This window comes from Meriones unguiculatus, chromosome 12 (genome assembly GCF_030254825.1).
Source record: "Meriones unguiculatus strain TT.TT164.6M chromosome 12, Bangor_MerUng_6.1, whole genome shotgun sequence".
NCBI lineage: Eukaryota > Metazoa > Chordata > Mammalia > Rodentia > Muridae > Meriones > Meriones unguiculatus.
The window spans coordinates 27,423,219-27,440,518 of NC_083360.1; the positions used below are offsets into that span (position 1 = coordinate 27,423,219).

Sequence of the window (17,300 nt, forward strand, 5' to 3'; positions counted from 1 at the left end):
CACTTGCTCGTCACCCTCCACACTGTTGTCAGCCAGATCATGTGATAAGAAACAGAAGTGACATGGGGAGATGTTGCCTGATGGTGTCGACCATCCTACACAGAGTGACACTTACTCTCCCTCCACCGTGGGGACATCTTGGAGATGTTCCCACTGGAGATTCCCACACAGGAGGAAGAATGGGTCTTGGTGTCAGGAACTTGTGGCTTTGAATGTGAGGTCTTCTGAGCCTGAACTTCAAAAGCCAGGAAGCTGGGACTATTGAGAACCCCAGGGTGTTTCACAGGGCTTTAAAACTCTCCCCATGTATAATTAAAAAAAAAAAAAAAAAAAAAAAAAAACTCTCCCCATGTGCTCTGATGTATTTGGCCACAGCTCACCGCCTCATTTTTCTGTTCATTTAGGACTATCTCCTTTTGCTACCTATGCGAAAACCTGCTTTGGGGTTGTTTTGAGACAGGCCTGGAACTCACTGACTAGTGGAGGATGATACCGAACTTCTGATCCTATGTGCTGGGACAGGCGCCACATGCCCGCTTTATGTAGACCTGGAGATGAACTGGCTTTCTTGCTAGGCAAGCCCTCTAATGACTGAGCTACGTCACCAGCCTTTGGAATTTTAAGGATAAATAAACATTTATGAAACATACACAAAAGAGTTCAAGTGACTGCTAGTCCGTAAACCAAACAAACATCATGATCACCGACACTTCGTAAAAACCACTGCTCACTGCTCAGCTGCTGTAACCAGGCAAGGGCTCAAGTGGAGGGATCATGACACCAACCCAGCCACAAAACCTTCCACCTACAGTTTGTCCTGCCTGCAGAGTGTGCTAAGACAAGAGCCTAGCAGAATCACTATCAAAGAGACCAGAGACTTCATCCAGCAACTGATGGGAGCAGATGTGGAGCCCCATTGCCAAACATTAGGCAGAGCTCAGAGAGTCCTGAGGAGGGGGAGAAAGGATCCGAGGAACCAGAGTGGACACCACAAGAACATGGCCCCAGAATCAACTGACCAGGACTCATGGGGGCTCACAGAGATCAGGGAGCCTGTAGGGGTCTGACCTAAGTCCTCTGCAAATATTTTATGGCTGAGCAGCCTGATGCTTTTGTGGGAATCCTAACAATGAAAGTGGGGACTCTACCTGACTTTTTTTTACCTACTTATGGGACCCTTTTCCTTCTACTGGGCTGCCTTTTCCAGCCTTCATGTGATGGTATGTGCCTGGTATTATTGTAGCTTGCTATGCCATGTTTGGCTGATGTCCCTGGGAGGTCTACTCTTTTCTGTGGAGAGAAGATTGGGGTTGATCTTGGGGAGAGGGAAGGTGGAAGGGAGAGACTAGGGGAGGGGAGGGAGGAGGAACTGTGGTTGGGATGTGATATATGAGAGAAGAACATAAATTTAATTTTGTTTTTAAAAACCACAGCTCATTTGGAACACTAGACCACTTTGCTAGCCATTCTACTCATGTGTGCGGAGGGCACAGCATTGTGCCCTGAAGCCTGGTGTGCTCCCTGCGGGAAGCAGCAGCCTCTAAGGCTGGGAGGAGAAAGCCAAAGTGTCAAACCCACTTCTGGTCCTACCAGGTAGGCCTGGTCAAGGGCTTCCTTCCGGTAGTCCAGTTCCTGCTCCAGGTAGCCCTTCTGCCTGCTGAACAGGTCCTAGGAGAGAGGGGCCACCATTAGGATTGGCCAGAGCAAGTCAACAGCAGGGAGGCTCTGAACCTACCCACGAGTAACTTGGTGCAGGAGGGATGGAGAGGCCCTGACTGCCCTGTGTGAATTCCCCACAAAGCCCTTGCTGCCTTGAGCTGCCTAGGCTGTCCACAGGAACCCTCATCAGGACTACCCTCACTCCACTCCCTATCCACTTGGGTATCTGGTAACAAAGAAGGTACTTCACATGCAGCCTGCTTCCAGCCCACATCCTAAAAGTCTCCAGTCCCTGTACTGTGGCCTGAGGCCTCAGCATTGCCTCAACAGCTCTCAGGTGCAGCTCATCCCCTGCCAGGCTATGCCCCTACCTCCCATGGACCACATTGTTAAACACTTCCCAAAGCCCTCTGGTTGCCTCTACAGAGGCCTCATCTAAACAGACTTCATGTCCCACTCTTCACCCATGAGAGCTAAGAGCTGGGACCCATGTTGCAGCCCCTGTATTTTATAGATGAGGAAACAGAAGGCCAAAGATAACCAGGGCCTTGTCCATGCTGCCACTGAAGACAGGGGTAACTAGAAACCCAGGTTCCTGAGACCTGTCCAGGGCTCTCTTGACACCAAGTGCTGCTTTGGCTCTGTGTGACAGCCCCTCCTTCACTGAGATCTCAAAGGAACTTGAAATACAAACTGGTCTTGGATGGCTTCAGAGGCAGGACTTCTGGAATGGCTTCTCTAGCCACAGTGGGCTGAAGACAATTGCGCCCCCACCAAGCAGAGCTACTCGTGAGCATAACACCTCTCACAGCCACAGTCCAGCCATGTTTTCATTAAAGCACACGCTGTACAACCAAGGAAGACCAACTCCAGGTTCCCAAGCTATCCTGGGAAAACTCCAGCTGTGTGTGCAAACGCAGAGCCCCTCGGAGCAGTGCCTGCACATCACGCGGTGTCACTAACATTCCTCAAGCTGCGCTCATGTGACCCAAAAGCCTGGGAGTCCCAGATGGGGCACAACGTCAGAAATAAGTGTTCAGTTGAAGGCTGGGCAGGCGGGAAAGGAAGAGAATGGAGATGGCTCAAAGAAGCGACAAGGGCCGAAGAACTATGATGACGGTGGGCCTCCCACGAGGCCAGACACCTGAGTTCTCCCTCCCATCCCCTGCCCCAGGGGCTGGAGTCTTTACCTTCTCCTTCTCCAGGTCTATCATCTTCTGGGTGAGGGCCGCCTCTGTTCCCTCTATCTGCTTCAGCCACTAGAAAACAGCAGGACAGGAGGACATAGGCAAGTGAGCAGGGGCTCTGGGGGTTCGGAGGGAGCGGGCCTCTCAGCCTGCACAGATACTTGCTCAGGATGAGGAAGGACACACAGTCACACAGCTGTGTGTGTGTGTGTGCATGGCTGTGGCTGCGTGTGCGCCAGCAGGTCTGTGTCTAAGGACGTGCCTGGAAGCATGGGTTTGATGCACAGGTGGACGAGAGCTGGGAGGCCTGTGTGTCAGCCATGTGACCCCCTCTCATGCCCATCCCAGAGGAAGGCAACAACTCTACCATTTTGCAGGTGAAGGTATGGAGGCTGCTTTAAGTCTCTTGTGCAAAATCACCCAGCTGTGGTCCTGGGATACAATACTGGGCCTGCAAGACTGGGAAGCCACTCCCAAGATACTTCTAAGCTGTGCTGTGAAAGCAAGATGCAGAAAAGAGGTGGATACATGCACGTAGGGCAGCGACACAGGGTGTGAAAGTGGGCAAGAGCCAGGAGGACCCTCAGGCATGCCAATGACCCCGTGAGGCACAGGCCTGATGGCTGCAGATGGGTCCCTGTCACTAGGTGAACTTCAGGGATGGGGGATGTCAAGGACACCCAAGAGTATTCAGATTTGACACTGACTTGACATTGGGTACGAATTATGACTTTGACCTTCTAAGCTGAGAAGCCCTGTAGTCTGGCCTGGTGACCCTGTGCCTCTTTCCGAACCATGAGGCTTCCCATAGCTTCTCTGGAGTTACTGATCTCTTCATTTTCTGGCTACAGCCCTGAGGTAGTCAGAACTCCTGCCTTCACTCTACATCTCAGCCCTCAAGAGTCTAACCCAGTCCAGACATTCCTTGCTGTGTTTTATGCTCTCTTCCTGTTTTCCAGACCCCCCTCAACACTCCTTCCCATACCACCACCCATAGCAGAGCCCCCCTCAGCTCCTAGTTCATACCTGATCCTGCCAGGGGCCACAAACCCTGCCTGCCTGCACATCCTTATGGAGCTTTCCTGATCCTGTTCGGAGCGCACCCCAATCCTCCACTCCTGACAACTGTCTCCACCAAGGATCACTGTCAGCACACTATGGTCACACACTCTGCTGCCCGCCTCAAAACCTGAGCCTAGCCAGGTGTGGTGGTGCATGCCTTTAATCCCAGCACTCAGAAGGCAGAGGCAGGCAGACCTCTGTGAGTCTGAGGGCAACCTTGTCTACACAGTGAGTTCTAGGCCAGCCAGGACTGCACAGTGAGGCACTGGTTCCCCACCCCCCTCAAAAAAGCCACCTGCACCTTAGTTGTCTGAAAGTGCACTTGGCTCCTCAGACAGAATGAGCTATCTTTTACTTCGGGAACTCTGTACATGCTGCTCAGACAGTGACAGCTCTAGCCATGGCATCAGCCCCAGGCCTTTGCCAAGCTAACGTCTACCTAGCTCACCAGTCTCAAGCTGGCTCTACCTTCTCCTCCAAGAAGCCCATCCTGCTTCCTGAGGTTATCGGGTCATCTTGTACTTGCACTCGAGTGCCAACAACATCACTCTTTTCAACTTCCTCCAGCCACCCATGGTGAGAACACATCTATCTTTGTTGCTTTTTCTTCAGGGGCAGCGCCAAGCATAAGGTAGGTGACCAATAACTAGCGGTGGAGTGGAGGATGTCTGGCACAGATATATAGGTGGATTCCACAGGGGTTGGAGAGGTGTGAAAGCCATGATTGGAGACTCCTCCCACAACAGGGTCAGCTTGGCCCTGAACAACCGTGGAGACAAGCAGCAGACATGTGCTGAGGTGGCTCCCCGACACACACAGCTTGTGTAGCTTTTTGTGAAAAGGATAGATGCTTCCAATGGTGAATTTAGAGCTCTGTGCTTTTAATAGCCTAATGTTAGCACAAACTAAATTCTTAAAGGGGAGGGGCTACCTTCCAGTCTGAAACCACACATGCCCTTTTCAGAACCATGGACAGTAGCAGGGAAGGAACAAAGAAAAGGGTCCTGGGTAGCTGACTGTCCACTGACCTCATAATGTCTTGGGGAGACTGCTGCTACTCACAGTCTGCCCCCACAAGAAGGAGAGATCTGGCTGGACAGGAATCTAGGGAGCCTGGCAGCTGGGGATGCTCCAGAAACTGGGTGTCTTCTTGGAAGATGCAATTCAAACAAAAGTCAGCTCTCTGCATCCCATGCCAGGTACAGAGCCTGGGAACCTCCTACAGCTGGATGCTCTCTCTTCTCCCTACACTGGCTTGGGGGCCATCTCAGAAAGCTTCACTTTGGCTGAAGGCCTAGCTAGGCCTCATCCTCTGACCCACTGCTTACAGAGAGAACATAACATAGTAGGTTGGTTTTTGTTTTTGTTCTGATTTTTTTAAGTGTGTTTCATCTTCCTGAGCTATGTGCCTACTTCTCAAAAGCTTTTGAACTTGAGGGAGAGGAGGCATGTCTGGCTGGGAACCACAGATAAGACATGGCCCCCTTCACATCTTAAATTTGAGCCTCTCTCTGTGAGCTCAAACTTGGGCCCAGGTTAAGCTTGGTGTCACCACTGAGCTTGTGCTCAGTTAACCAGGACAGGTCTGATGGGATCTGTCTGCAGCCCAGAGCCTGGGAAAGCCTCTGAGAGGACAGGAGAAGGGCACACATGGTACGGGGGGGGGGGGGGGAGCTGTGGTGCTGCTTGATGTGAGACCATAACAGGAACATTATATACAGGACCATCTGATCAGACTGGGATGCACTTTGCCTACATACCAAGAAATGGCTGGGTTGAGGCTCACTGGTGTACTGAATAAGTTTTCGTTGTTTTTTTTTAAAGTGAGGTGTGTTAAATGGCGAGAGCTTCTTGGGGTCCCTAACCAAGTTCTCTGACATTTATACTGCTGGCACTTATACAACTTGTCCTCTCTAGAGTCACTTGTCTCTTCTTGCACTCAACTGTCCCTGCTTTAGCACTAAGATGCCCACATCTCAGAGCACTTCCAACTCCCAGGTAGAAGAGGCTACATCAGTTATCCAGCTGTCCAGCCAGCTCCTCGGGGGTCTCAAGACTCAGCTCCCACCCTGCTCCTTCCCCTATTGGGGAACAGATAAATAGCAACACCCACACTGACTTCACTTTAGTCCACAAAAGGCTGAAGCAGTGCCTGGACGAGCCAAGTCTAAGGAGAACTTAGCTGATAGCCAGTCTCTAGACTGTTGTTTCTGCAGTACACTCAGAGTCCTACCCACAGATATCAGCCATGGACCCCCTGCTTTCTCCAGCTCTTATGGAGCACTGAGGGGCTGGCAGCCAGATAGCCAATATCACTCTCTAGTATTTAGGACACTTAGTGGAATGCCAGGTAGGCCAGTGTGGTGTAGTGATGGCAGCCAGCAGTGGATGTAAGATAGCAGGAAGCTGGCAGAGGTGGGCAGGACGCAAGCCAGAGATGGGCAAAGGAAGGCAAAGCAGAGACCAGCTGATGCCAGACAGTCCCCATTTCCTCCTCTGTAAGAGAATGCAAGAGGCTGAAGGACCCCAGGGTTCTAGGGTACTGGACTTGGCATAGGTGCTGGGAGAGGTGTAGGAAGCAGTGTCATGGAAAGTCTGTGTTACCTAAGACCTTTTTCCAGTGAGGTCCCCACTTCCACCTGCCCTGGAGGACACTCCAGGGGCTGGAGAACCAGCACCTACCAATGTCCACTACCCTAGCCCACCGTTAGGCAGACATCCTAAGTCACAGACTGCTCCTAATCTGTCCCCCTGATCTTGAGACCCCTGGACAGCAAGTGGTGGAGCCAAGACTCAAACCAGAGACCTCCCTGGTAGCAAAAGAGCTTATAAATGTGGCCTCTTCCTCATTCTCCAGAGACTCATTAGGCACAGAGCACTGACAGGCTATGTGGATGCAGACTACACTGAGATATGTATCATTAGTCAGCACTTAGGGGATTCTCTATGGCCTCTGTTATGAAGGACTGGAAAGCCACATTTGATTTTTCTGACGACAATGGTCATATACTGAATCTGCCTAGCACTGAGGCAGACACTTGCTTCTCATGGACCAACAACCAGCCAAGTATGAATCACTGACCCCACCATCCACTGGAGAATGCAAACTTGGCCAGATAAGACCAGAAGCAGAAAGCTCTGAGTTCCACCCAACCATCACCTTTCCCAAACACATGACCTTGGGCAAGGCACTGTCATCATGTTTCATCTCAATGTTTGTGTCCTTTACTTGGCTGGGGATTGAAGGATGGGTAGGCGCATAGGGGAGAAAACTGTATTTTAAGTGCTCTACTGAAGACTGTGGAATGAATTCAACCAAAATCATTAAGACATCATCATTCCAAAAGCAGCATTTCAGAGTCTGATTTCTATGAAAGGAACAGATCTGAAAGAAAGATGCTACAAAAATCTGTGTACATCTCAACATTATAGTCTACTGTAGGAGGCATGTAAGCCAGGATGCTTTCTTTAATTAAAAAAATAAACAGCCAAAATTTAACATCTTTAATACACAAAGCACACACAGAAAAAACAATTACAAAAAATGCTTATAGGATGGATGGATGGATGGATGCATGGATGCATGGACGGACGAATGGGTGAACGAATGGACAAACCCAACAGGAAACCTTCAAAAGAAATGCAATTACACCTCACAAGGAAGAAGAAAATGCTAAAGCACACTGGGAATTTCATCATGCTGAGTGCCCACTCATACACAATACAAGGGTGACCTCACAGCCTGTGGTGCCTACCAATTGCCCATGTTTTGCTTCCTGGTAAAAGCCACATTGAGCATGGAAATCAACCATGTGTCAAAAGCTTCAGGTTATACCTCCAGAAACTGTTTTGACCCTACCAAATCCCTGACAAAAGGTCTTACTTTGTGGCCCAGGTTTATGTCCCAGAATGTACCCTCTGGGTTGGCTCTCAGCTGTATAGAGACATTGTGGCGGTGTCCCCCAGGGCACACTGGTAAATAAGAAAGGGCGGTCACTCCCTGGACACTGAGCCACTGAGGGGAGATGAGGCTTTCTGTGGGTAACTGTGACAGAATGGCAATGTCATCTGAGTACATATTCATGAACCACGGTAAAAGGCTTAGAAAGCAGGAGAGAAACACTGCGTGTTAACTACTCCAAAAAATAAAAATAAAATAAAATAAAATAAAAACCAGGCATGGGAAAAACTAGGAGGAAATAAAGCAAACATCATAGCTTGTTTCCTTCCAGAAGGCGGTGGGCACTTCCTACTGGGTTTCGAGGCTTTCTGCAGTGAGCATGTGTGGTGCTCCATCTTGAACACGCAAAGGCATGCATGTGTACATGCAGACGCAGACTGACCCACACACATGCTCCCAAATAAAGCGACACACCAATCAATGTACAGTTTCTGGTATGGTGCTGGGTGCTGGGACAAGATGTGAGCACAAGGACACTGCCGGGTCTACCTTTTCACACAGGGCAAGCACAGTTCCCGCTTGGATTACTGCAACCTGCTCTTCATTCCTCAAATTCTACAACACAAAAATGGGCAAGGGGATTGACACTGGGTTCCAAGTCTATGGCAGACAGTCAGCGCCAAGCCCCTCTGGGGTGCATGCCAACGGTCAGCCCCACCTCAGCAACAGGGATCAGCTATCTGAGGCCCATGGCTCCAGTCCCTCTAGGCGGGGACAGTTCACAGAGCAACACCAAGGCTTGGGGAGATAGAGCTTCATTAAAGACAATGAGTTTGGAAGGCGATCACCTTTTGACTTTGGCGATCTTGAGTAGTGGGACCGTCTGTCTGGGCATCACTTAGTCTTTAGGCATGTTGGTCCCCTGTTTACTCACAGACTGTAAGGCTGTCCTCAGTTTGGAACCCCACTCTGACAAATACAGACCCAACCACCCACACGGGGACATGGCCATATAAAAGCCTTTCATTGTACTTCTCAGATCTCTTGAATCAAAGAAAAATTTAAAACAAAACAAGGTCACACAGAATACCCCCAATCAAAACAAGGACACGAAAACGGGAACCGATCGCTCATAGTTACCCCGTTATCGCCAAGGATATCTAAGTTCTTCATAAGTTCAGAGATATTCACACCCTGGAAAAGATTTCCAATGTTCATTCTCATGTGAGCTGCAGAGATGATCCATCCGTACTCTAGAGCCACAGCTCAGACACACACCTCCTTCTGCTCTGAAGCCACAGTGGGGCCCAGCCTCCAGCCCTGCTCAAGCAGGAGAGGAAGGCGTAGCTATGGTTCATATACTGAGACTCACTACAGCATGACGCTGCTTTCTAAGCTCATGGGAATCTGAGGACTCTGCCTTTGGAGTCTAGTGGGGCTCCAGGCCTGTGGCCAACCATAGTCACCATCAGCAAAGCCCTCGTTATGGGCCAGGCACTGTACAAAAAAAAAGAGAAAGCCAGTTGCTAGACTGGGTTTGGAGCTTTCCTGTAGGTGGTCAGAAATACAAGGGGAACGCTGGTGACCCTTTCAACTAGCTCTGTCTTCCAACACAGCAGCACGAGGCTTTGTCCCTGACCTGATGACACAATCCCCCTTTACCACCGCACCAGGCACTCATGGGGTATACCCCACCCCCCAAGCATGCTACCTTTACTCCTTCCTGGTGACAGAATAGCTGGAGAGCGCTGCTGTTGTTCTCGGGGAAGGTGGTGATTTGGAGGTTAAAGGCTGGCGACCTCCGCTCTCTCTCCTGGGGAAAAGATGTGGTTTAAAGACAGAACTCAACTGTGCTATTCACCACTTGCCACTTTCCCCAAGTTATCAGAAAGGAGGGAAAAAAAAAAACCCAACACATTCCGGTTGGCTGAGATGGAACTGCACAGCACACATCCGGACCACACGGTCCTGATGTGGGACATGTGGCATCTCCCTGCCTCTCCAGGGCCAGTGGCCTCCTTGAACACTTCACATCCCACTTACTGCTGGGAAGAAACAGGTGACTGGGCCTCACACATCTGCCTGTTGCAATGCAAACCCCAGAATTCATGAAAGATGTGGCTTAATCAAAGCAACGTATCAGATCCAATAGAGAACACAAGCCAGTCACCATGGTGGGCTATTCTAGGCTGGGTACATTGGCTATCCAATCTGATGTCCAGGCTACTTCACAGGTCATGTACCCACGGAGGGAAGGCGGAGTTTGGAGTCCCTGCTGGGGAGTGGCAAAATTGGACCCACCCCTGCCTCTCCTTGCTTTCCATGATAATGGGTGACTCAGCTCAGAGATTTTTGGTTTTGTTTTTTTGATCCACACTCGTAAGACCCGTGATCACTCTCTGACCCCACCTTAGATTATTAATCATATGAGGCAAAAGGGACATCCATCAGCCATACACCATGTGAGCACTTTATAAAAGGCCTCGGGGAGCCTCACTGCTTAGAGGAATTACAGCGTGTTTGGTAGAACAGTACCCTGGTCTCCAGTGCATTTTCTGCGTGGAGCTGGCTTTAAGCCCGTGACACTGGCAGATGAGTCGTGATCGCTTGGCACAGAAAAAGCCTCTAAGATTCTGCCTCCTATCAAGCTGCTGCAGGGGAGAGGGGGCAGGAGGCTACAATTACAGTAAGAATAATTTACAGACCTAGGACACATTCATAATCCAACCAAGAGAAGTAATGGGGATTGGTGGGAACACGCCTAAGGAAGGCTTGAGGATGGGGTGCTGTTTGGTGGGTTTTCCGGAACCCTGCAGCTGGTTCACCCCACTTTGCACTGCTCTATGAGCCAAGAAGGTTACGACCATGCACATCCCCACACACCTGCCACCAGAGGTGCTGTTCAGTAGACTTTTCATAGAAAAAGGACAGCCCATATTTTGTATGAACAAAGTCATAAAACTGCTTCCCCGTGGCTCTGAAGGCTGTTGAAAAGCTCCGGCAAAGAGCACGGCATCTGTGGAATTCTCAGGTCACAGGGAAGGACTTGTGGAAGGCATTTTCACATGGGGTGAGGAGGGGTACTAAGCATGACCTCACGACTTCCGATTTCTGATGAATGAATAAAGGCTAGAGCTGAGAGACACAGTGACACAGGAAGTTGAAAACCGCCCCGCCCATCCTTGCCAGGAGCACAAGACTCAGGTCACAGAGAGAACTTCCACTGAGAAGGAGGGAAAACAAAACCAGAGAAGCCACAGATGAGGGAAGGTGCCCACTTAGATGGAGACGAATCACACATGCAAAGGTGTCAGCTGGGAAAGCAGTGCAGTGTCACAAGAGTCTCGTGAAAGGCTGGCCACGGATGCAAAGATGTTTAAGATGCCGATGACTTTTAAACAGAAATAGGATGGGAGGATGAAGGGCTGTGAGAGCCAAGCAATACCGTAACACACCTGACACAGGATTTTGGCTGTTTGAGCAACAAATTCCTCAGTGTTCCCTCAGTGCCCTACTCACTGCCCTGTGGAGTTCCCAGAGGGACAAGGTTTCTACATGTGCAGTGTCTGGGGATTCAGTTGCAGTCTGAATCACAAATAATTTTAATTCAAATAGCTGCAGTGCCCAGTTCTGTATTTACTGGCCAGAGGGGTTTGAGTGAGGTAACTGGTTAACACCTGTGTAAATACATCCTCCTGCCTGCCTCCACTTACCTTGCATGTGCTTTGGCAGGCAGAAAATGGGCCCACACTGCTATTAAACACAGCGGGGATCATGAGCCGGCTGGGTCAGCCCCTGCTATCTCGGGAGAAGCCTGCTGCATGCAAGATCAAAGGTGTGTTATTGCAACAGTGCTGCTGTCTGGGGCTGCGGAAGGCACACCCAGTGACTGTGCATGCAGGAAAGTAGTTATGGAAATGAAACACAAATAAAAAAGGCAAAATATTGCAAAAACAACTTATTTTATTAAGTGCAAAACAAGCGGTAGGCAATAAATAGATTGCTCTGGTACAGGTCCACACACGTCGCGAGCATCCTCCCCAGGACACGTTAAGGCAGTGAAGTTATCCCGAACATACAGATTTTTAAAAAGAAGAAGAAGAAAAGAACGGAGGAAGGAAGGAGAGAAACGGTAACACGTCCCTTCACACATGCTTGGAAATGGCAGGGAGCTTTACACGAATTTCAGTTTGGGCTCAAAGAGAATGTCTGCTCCGTTTGAGAGCTTACAACAGATAGAGTCTCTTACTTCGAGTTCTAGCACTCTGAATTCTAACAGCTCGTTCTGGTCCTTGGCGTCTTGCATTTCACTCTTCAGCTGGTTCTCCTCCATTTCCATCCTGTAAATCTGGGGCAAAGACACCTTTACATTAACAGCCTCCATGGTTTCCAGAGATCCCCCAACTAGGAGCCAACTTTAGTGGGTGGTCTGGGAGAAGCAGAGAACTGGCCACCAAGAGAAGGGGCATCCCATTTCCTCATGAGCCTGGGATGAGGGAAGAGATGCTGGGCTGGGTTCACCTCTCTAGCACCAAGCCTAGGCCAGGAGACTAGAAATTGCTTATACCCTTGCCGAACAAATGAGTGATGGGGAGCTGAGGCTTGGAGCTATGAAGTCCCTCCCTGAGGTCAGTGTGAGGGATGTAAGAGGGTAAAGTGGGTGTTTCAGTTCCCAGAGCCCTCCAGGCCCTTTCACAGGATCAGCTGTGGGCGGTGCTACGGCAGGTACTGTGGGGCCTTAGGTTTCCAAATCCCCAAAATGTTCTTAAGAGAACACTGACTGTGCAGTGCACAGAGCAGCCTGGGAAGACATTTTACTGCCTGAAGCCCAGGAGCCACAGGGATGCAGGTTAGAACTGCTCTGACCCTCAGTTTCCACCTAAGGAGGGTAACAGTAGTTCCCACAACCTAGAAGCAATGAGGGACCACCTAGACAGTATATGTAGGGGAGAGCTTTCGGTGGTACTCATTCTCTCTCCTTCTATCAGAAGACCAAAGAAGGGCTCTCTCGCAGGTAGTCTCGACCTCAGGAGATACTGGGAAACATGGAGTTTCTTGTGTGGCTGGTAGGATTGAGGCAAGAGCCTTCCTGACACACAGGGCCCACTGGGTGGCAAAACCAGTCACGCCTCCATGCCTGAAGGAATGTAAGGCCAGGGAAAGGGACACAGCAGAGCTGGAGCCAGGGAGATGGCTGGTTCAGGCCTGGGCTTTCAGAATACTGAAGACCCAGGGCCACCTTAGGTTCTCTTCTGCCGGCACGGAAGTTGAGTGTACTGATCATACAGCTAAAATATATTGGGAGTCAGGACACGGGGAGAAGGAATGGGTGCAGACGGGCATTGGGATGGGTATGAAACTGCTCTAAAGGCACACTGGGATCATGGTGGGACAGCTTGGAATGTACTTTAACAATAACTGAGCTGACCCAACCAAGCAAGGAAAAGCCAATCTCAATGCCACAGCACATTCAGACAGATTCCCTTGGAGCGTCGAGGAGGCCTACAATACAAGAACTGACCCAGCTAAGGTTGGTTGAGGGCCTGCCATGGACTCTGTCTGCCTCAGGCGCCTCCATGAGGAATGGGAAGGTACTAGATCTCAAATCAACAGCAGAGAAAGCCAGAAAGCCCAACACTGGGATGGCAGGCAGGTGGATTTTTCTGTTTCTGGAGGCACTCTAAAGATTCTGAGATCTGTCTCCAAAGACAGATCCTGAGGCCAGCGGGGAAGACCCCTCTCCTATGAGAACCACCAAGCCTTGGGGCTCTGGTCTTCATGGGATACTGAGAGCTCAGGGCAGGTTGGTGGCCTCTGAGGTTCAGTTCATGATGGGGTCTGAGGCTCTGGCCCGAACATACCTTCTCCAGCAGGTCCTGGTTTGTCCTCATGAGTACCTGCTTCTCCTCTACCCATGCAGCATCCTGCAGGAAATACATAGTATTTATTTGCTCCATTTCAGTGTTGGCTGAGCCACCAACTCCCAGGGATGTGACTTTATCACCCCTCCTGATCTTCACACCCAGACAAGAGCAACAGTACATTGTGAGATGTCCTTCTCTCCTAGCTCTCTGCCCATGGACTCAAGGTCCCCTGGGCCATTATAGACACTACTCCATGGTGGCTGAGTGTGTACCCTAAAGGACTTCCCATCTCCCCACTGGTGCCTTACTGAACTCCATCCACATGCAGTCTGTTAGAATAACCTGTTATAGCCTCTGTCCTGATGCCAGGGCATGACAGTGCCAGGCCAGAGCCATGAACACTGGCTCTCCCTCATCGGCATCAGGCTGGAGGAGGAAGCATACAGGAGGCAAGGGAGCCTTCCTCACCTCCTCCTCCTCCTGACCCTGACCCTGCTCAGCAATCTGTCCTCTCCACCCTGGCCCCTATCCCCACTCCACAGTGGCCAGGCCAGTCTCACCCAATGCTGGACTTCCACAGGGCTCACAAACCAAGGCTGACCCAGGATCTGACCACAGATGTGGAACATCCAGAAGACATTTGGGTCACCTCCTGGGGGCCTTCTACCTAACAGCCCACCTCTCCGCTGCACAGATTTGCATGCATGCTCATGTGAGTCCATGAAAGAACAGTGCAGTGTCCATCCACCTTCCTCCCTGGGCTGGACTAATCATACAAGTGGCTGCGACCACTGTTCCATATCTGTATGAACAACTCTGCAATTTCACTCATCTTCGGAAGGGGACCTGTTGCCCCGACCCTGAAGCTGGGCTCAGCCGTGATGTGTGTTGCCTACTCAGATACTAATAAATATGATGTAAGCAGAGGCCTGTACGGTATTTGTGGTGTTTGAGGGAAGGGAGCTTCTCACCCCGGCCTACCAGATAACTAAGCCAGACACCTATTTGAGAAGAGGTGACCAGACCACAAATGACAAGCGAGGTCGTTTAAGGCCTCCTCTATCCACCTGACCACTGAAGCTTCAGAGTGACCTCAGGTAAGGCCAACAGAACAGCTGCTTACAGAACTCAGCTCACTGACCATCCGCAGATCTTGCTTAAACCCTGCTGTTTTAAATAACTAAGTTTTGGGGTGGTTTGGTATACACCAAGAGCTAACTGATGAGTTAGCAGAGCCTTGTACAGAAGCAGGGACTCGCTATCACTTACTGACTTAATCACAATTTGTTTTGTCCTAAACTGACCCCTTTCTTCAGCACTCTCACTGGTTGCCCCTCAACCCTAGGATCTCCCCTTAGGTCCCTCCATACCCCCTTAGCCCTGACTGTAGGCAGCAGCAAGGACAGTACAGATGCCCATGCCTGTGCACACGCCTCAGCACTGCATTGGCCAGTGAGCGATGCTGAGGCAGTGACAGTCACCCCGACCTGCTGACAGGAAATGAGTTCCATGTAAGAACTGTTCCAAGAAAGCGCCTCCAGCATGGGATCCCTAGGGAACTATGTAAAGCAGATGACCCTCTGCCCACCACAGGCAGCAAGAAAGGCCTAAGGGAGACCTCCTTGTGCCTGCTGTCCACTAGGACTGGACTAATCAAATCGGGGGGGGGGGGAGGAGGGCCATACAAATGACCAATCCAGACTCTCCTAAGGCACAGTCACAGCCTGAGCCTGTTGTTATGGGTGCTACCAGTGGCCCACAGCACTTCAATTATACATGGGAGATTAAAAATCTTGACAGAAAACAACAGTTTTTCTTCAGGCTCCAGTCAAAAGGGCTTCTGAACATGTCTCTGTTCTAGGAGTTACCTTCTGTTTCCATGCCTTTGGCAAGCAAGCTAACAAACAAACAAACAACAACAACAAAGGCAAGCTCTGACTGTGGCAGCACATTCACACCTGGAATCATGAGGATCCCTACCCCTACCCTTAGCACACCAAAGAAACCATCAGACCCCAGGGACACCACTGGGACAGAACCATGAGGAACATGGAGTGGGTAGCCTTCCTGCTTACCTGTCCCTTCTCAACCAGCAGCTTCTCCAAGTCCTCGATTTTGGCCTGGCACCTCAGCAGATCAGCCTGAAGCTGCTCCCGAGTCTGGAAGGAAAAAGACCAGGAGGTAAGCAGGTCACCTGCAGAGGTGACACAGAGGTAAAGATTCAGGCTGCCAACCAGACAGTGTCTGAACACCATGAGAGCTTAGAGGGAGGAGGGCCCTGTTACACGCATGCTCACGTCACGCCCACTTGAGGGCCCTGAAGTCCACCTACACTGGACAGCTGCAGATCTGATGGCTGCATCATGAAGTAAGAACTAAGGAGTCCTGGGAGATGATGCCTCTAACTCCCCCAGTAGGAGACAATCCAATCGGAGGGTAGCTTGGAGGAGGGGCCACCCTCTCCTGTGACAAGCTAGCCAAAACTGGATGCCTCAGGGTCCCAAAGCCAGCTCTCACAAGGTCAGTGTTTTCTCATTCAGCAGTTATCCAGCTGCTGATAGCTCTACTTACTTGGTGGCCTGGTGGGGCTCTCTGTCACCTACAGCAAAGACTGGAACCTAACATGTTAGGGACCAGGCAAGTCATACACCTAAGGGATGACACTGATCAGCTGACCCCACAGCAAGAAGATGCAGCAAAGACAAGCGAAGGCATGTATCTTAGCCCTGGGAGGGACAGCTACTTGGCTACAGCCACACGCTGCCAAGGAGAATGGGAAGACTTAGATGTGACCTGCTTTCCAGAAGTCAGGAATCCAAGCTAGGTGTGTTGTCACGGGCCTGGAATCCTGGCCCTTGGGAGGTGCATCAGGAGTTCAATGTCATCTGGAAAGTGAATCTACTGCCTTTCTTTTTAAAATTCAAAACAAGGTCTAGGCTAGCCATGGCTAGCCTAGAACTCACTATGTAGCCCCAGCTGGCCTCCAAGTCATGGCAATCCTCCTGCTTTAGCCTCCAAGTGCTGGGAATTACAGGTATATGCTGCCATATCCCACCATGCATTTCATGGTCCCACCAGATTTCGTTGTGAAACCTGGATTAACTGGGCAAGTGGATGACATTAAAAGATAAAAAGAAACCACGCACACATAAAGCCTAGAACTTCGCCTACTGTGGCTCAGAAGAGAAACCCTCATCTTTCACCGTGGCCACAACCCCCAGGGATCTTATTCCCTCCCTGCCTGGATCCGCTACCACCCTGGGCCCTGGGCCAAGCTCTGTCCAGAGATGATGGTGCCTGCCTGCAGCTTCCATCTTCCTGAGACCTGCAAATCACGCTGTTATGCATGCTTTAGGAAACCCAAGCCCTTCCTGCATGGGGCTCCCCAGGCTGTTTCAGGAGCATTATGAGCCAGAGTGGCATGGCCACAGCTCTCAGTTCTGTTGGGGACCATATGGGTGCTTAAGTCAGGTTGTTGCTTTCCTGAGCCTCTGTTTTTTCTTCAGGACATGATACTGATTCGTCCTGGCTCATAGGACGATAGGAGTGAGACGAGGGACATGGGACAGCACTAGCCCCTTGTGTACTCTCTGCTGTCTCCAGATCTCCCAGAGGGACAGGCAAATG

General features: G+C 50.6%; 1 protein-coding gene across 9 annotated transcripts in view; it reads right to left on the reverse strand.

Moving 5' to 3' along the window:
• The window catches only part of Jakmip1 (janus kinase and microtubule interacting protein 1), a 112,233-nt gene that overhangs the window by 9,534 nt on the left and 85,399 nt on the right, over positions 1-17,300 (reverse strand). For 4 of the 9 annotated variants that reach the window (XM_060365412.1, XM_060365416.1, XM_060365414.1 and 1 more), the window contains 8 exons: positions 15,749-15,832; positions 13,671-13,733; positions 12,059-12,157; positions 9,521-9,622; positions 8,950-9,003; positions 8,359-8,424; positions 2,850-2,918; positions 1,579-1,668 (listed from right to left, as the gene is read on the reverse strand). In XM_060365412.1, the coding sequence (XP_060221395.1) occupies positions 1,579-1,668; positions 2,850-2,918; positions 8,359-8,424; positions 8,950-9,003; positions 9,521-9,622; positions 12,059-12,157; positions 13,671-13,733; positions 15,749-15,832 (627 nt within the window). The remainder of the gene's footprint in view (positions 1-1,578; positions 1,669-2,849; positions 2,919-8,358; positions 8,425-8,949; positions 9,004-9,520; positions 9,623-12,058; positions 12,158-13,670; positions 13,734-15,748; positions 15,833-17,300) is intronic. The other 5 variants (XM_060365415.1, XM_060365417.1, XM_060365418.1 and 2 more) reach the window with 4 other exon arrangements.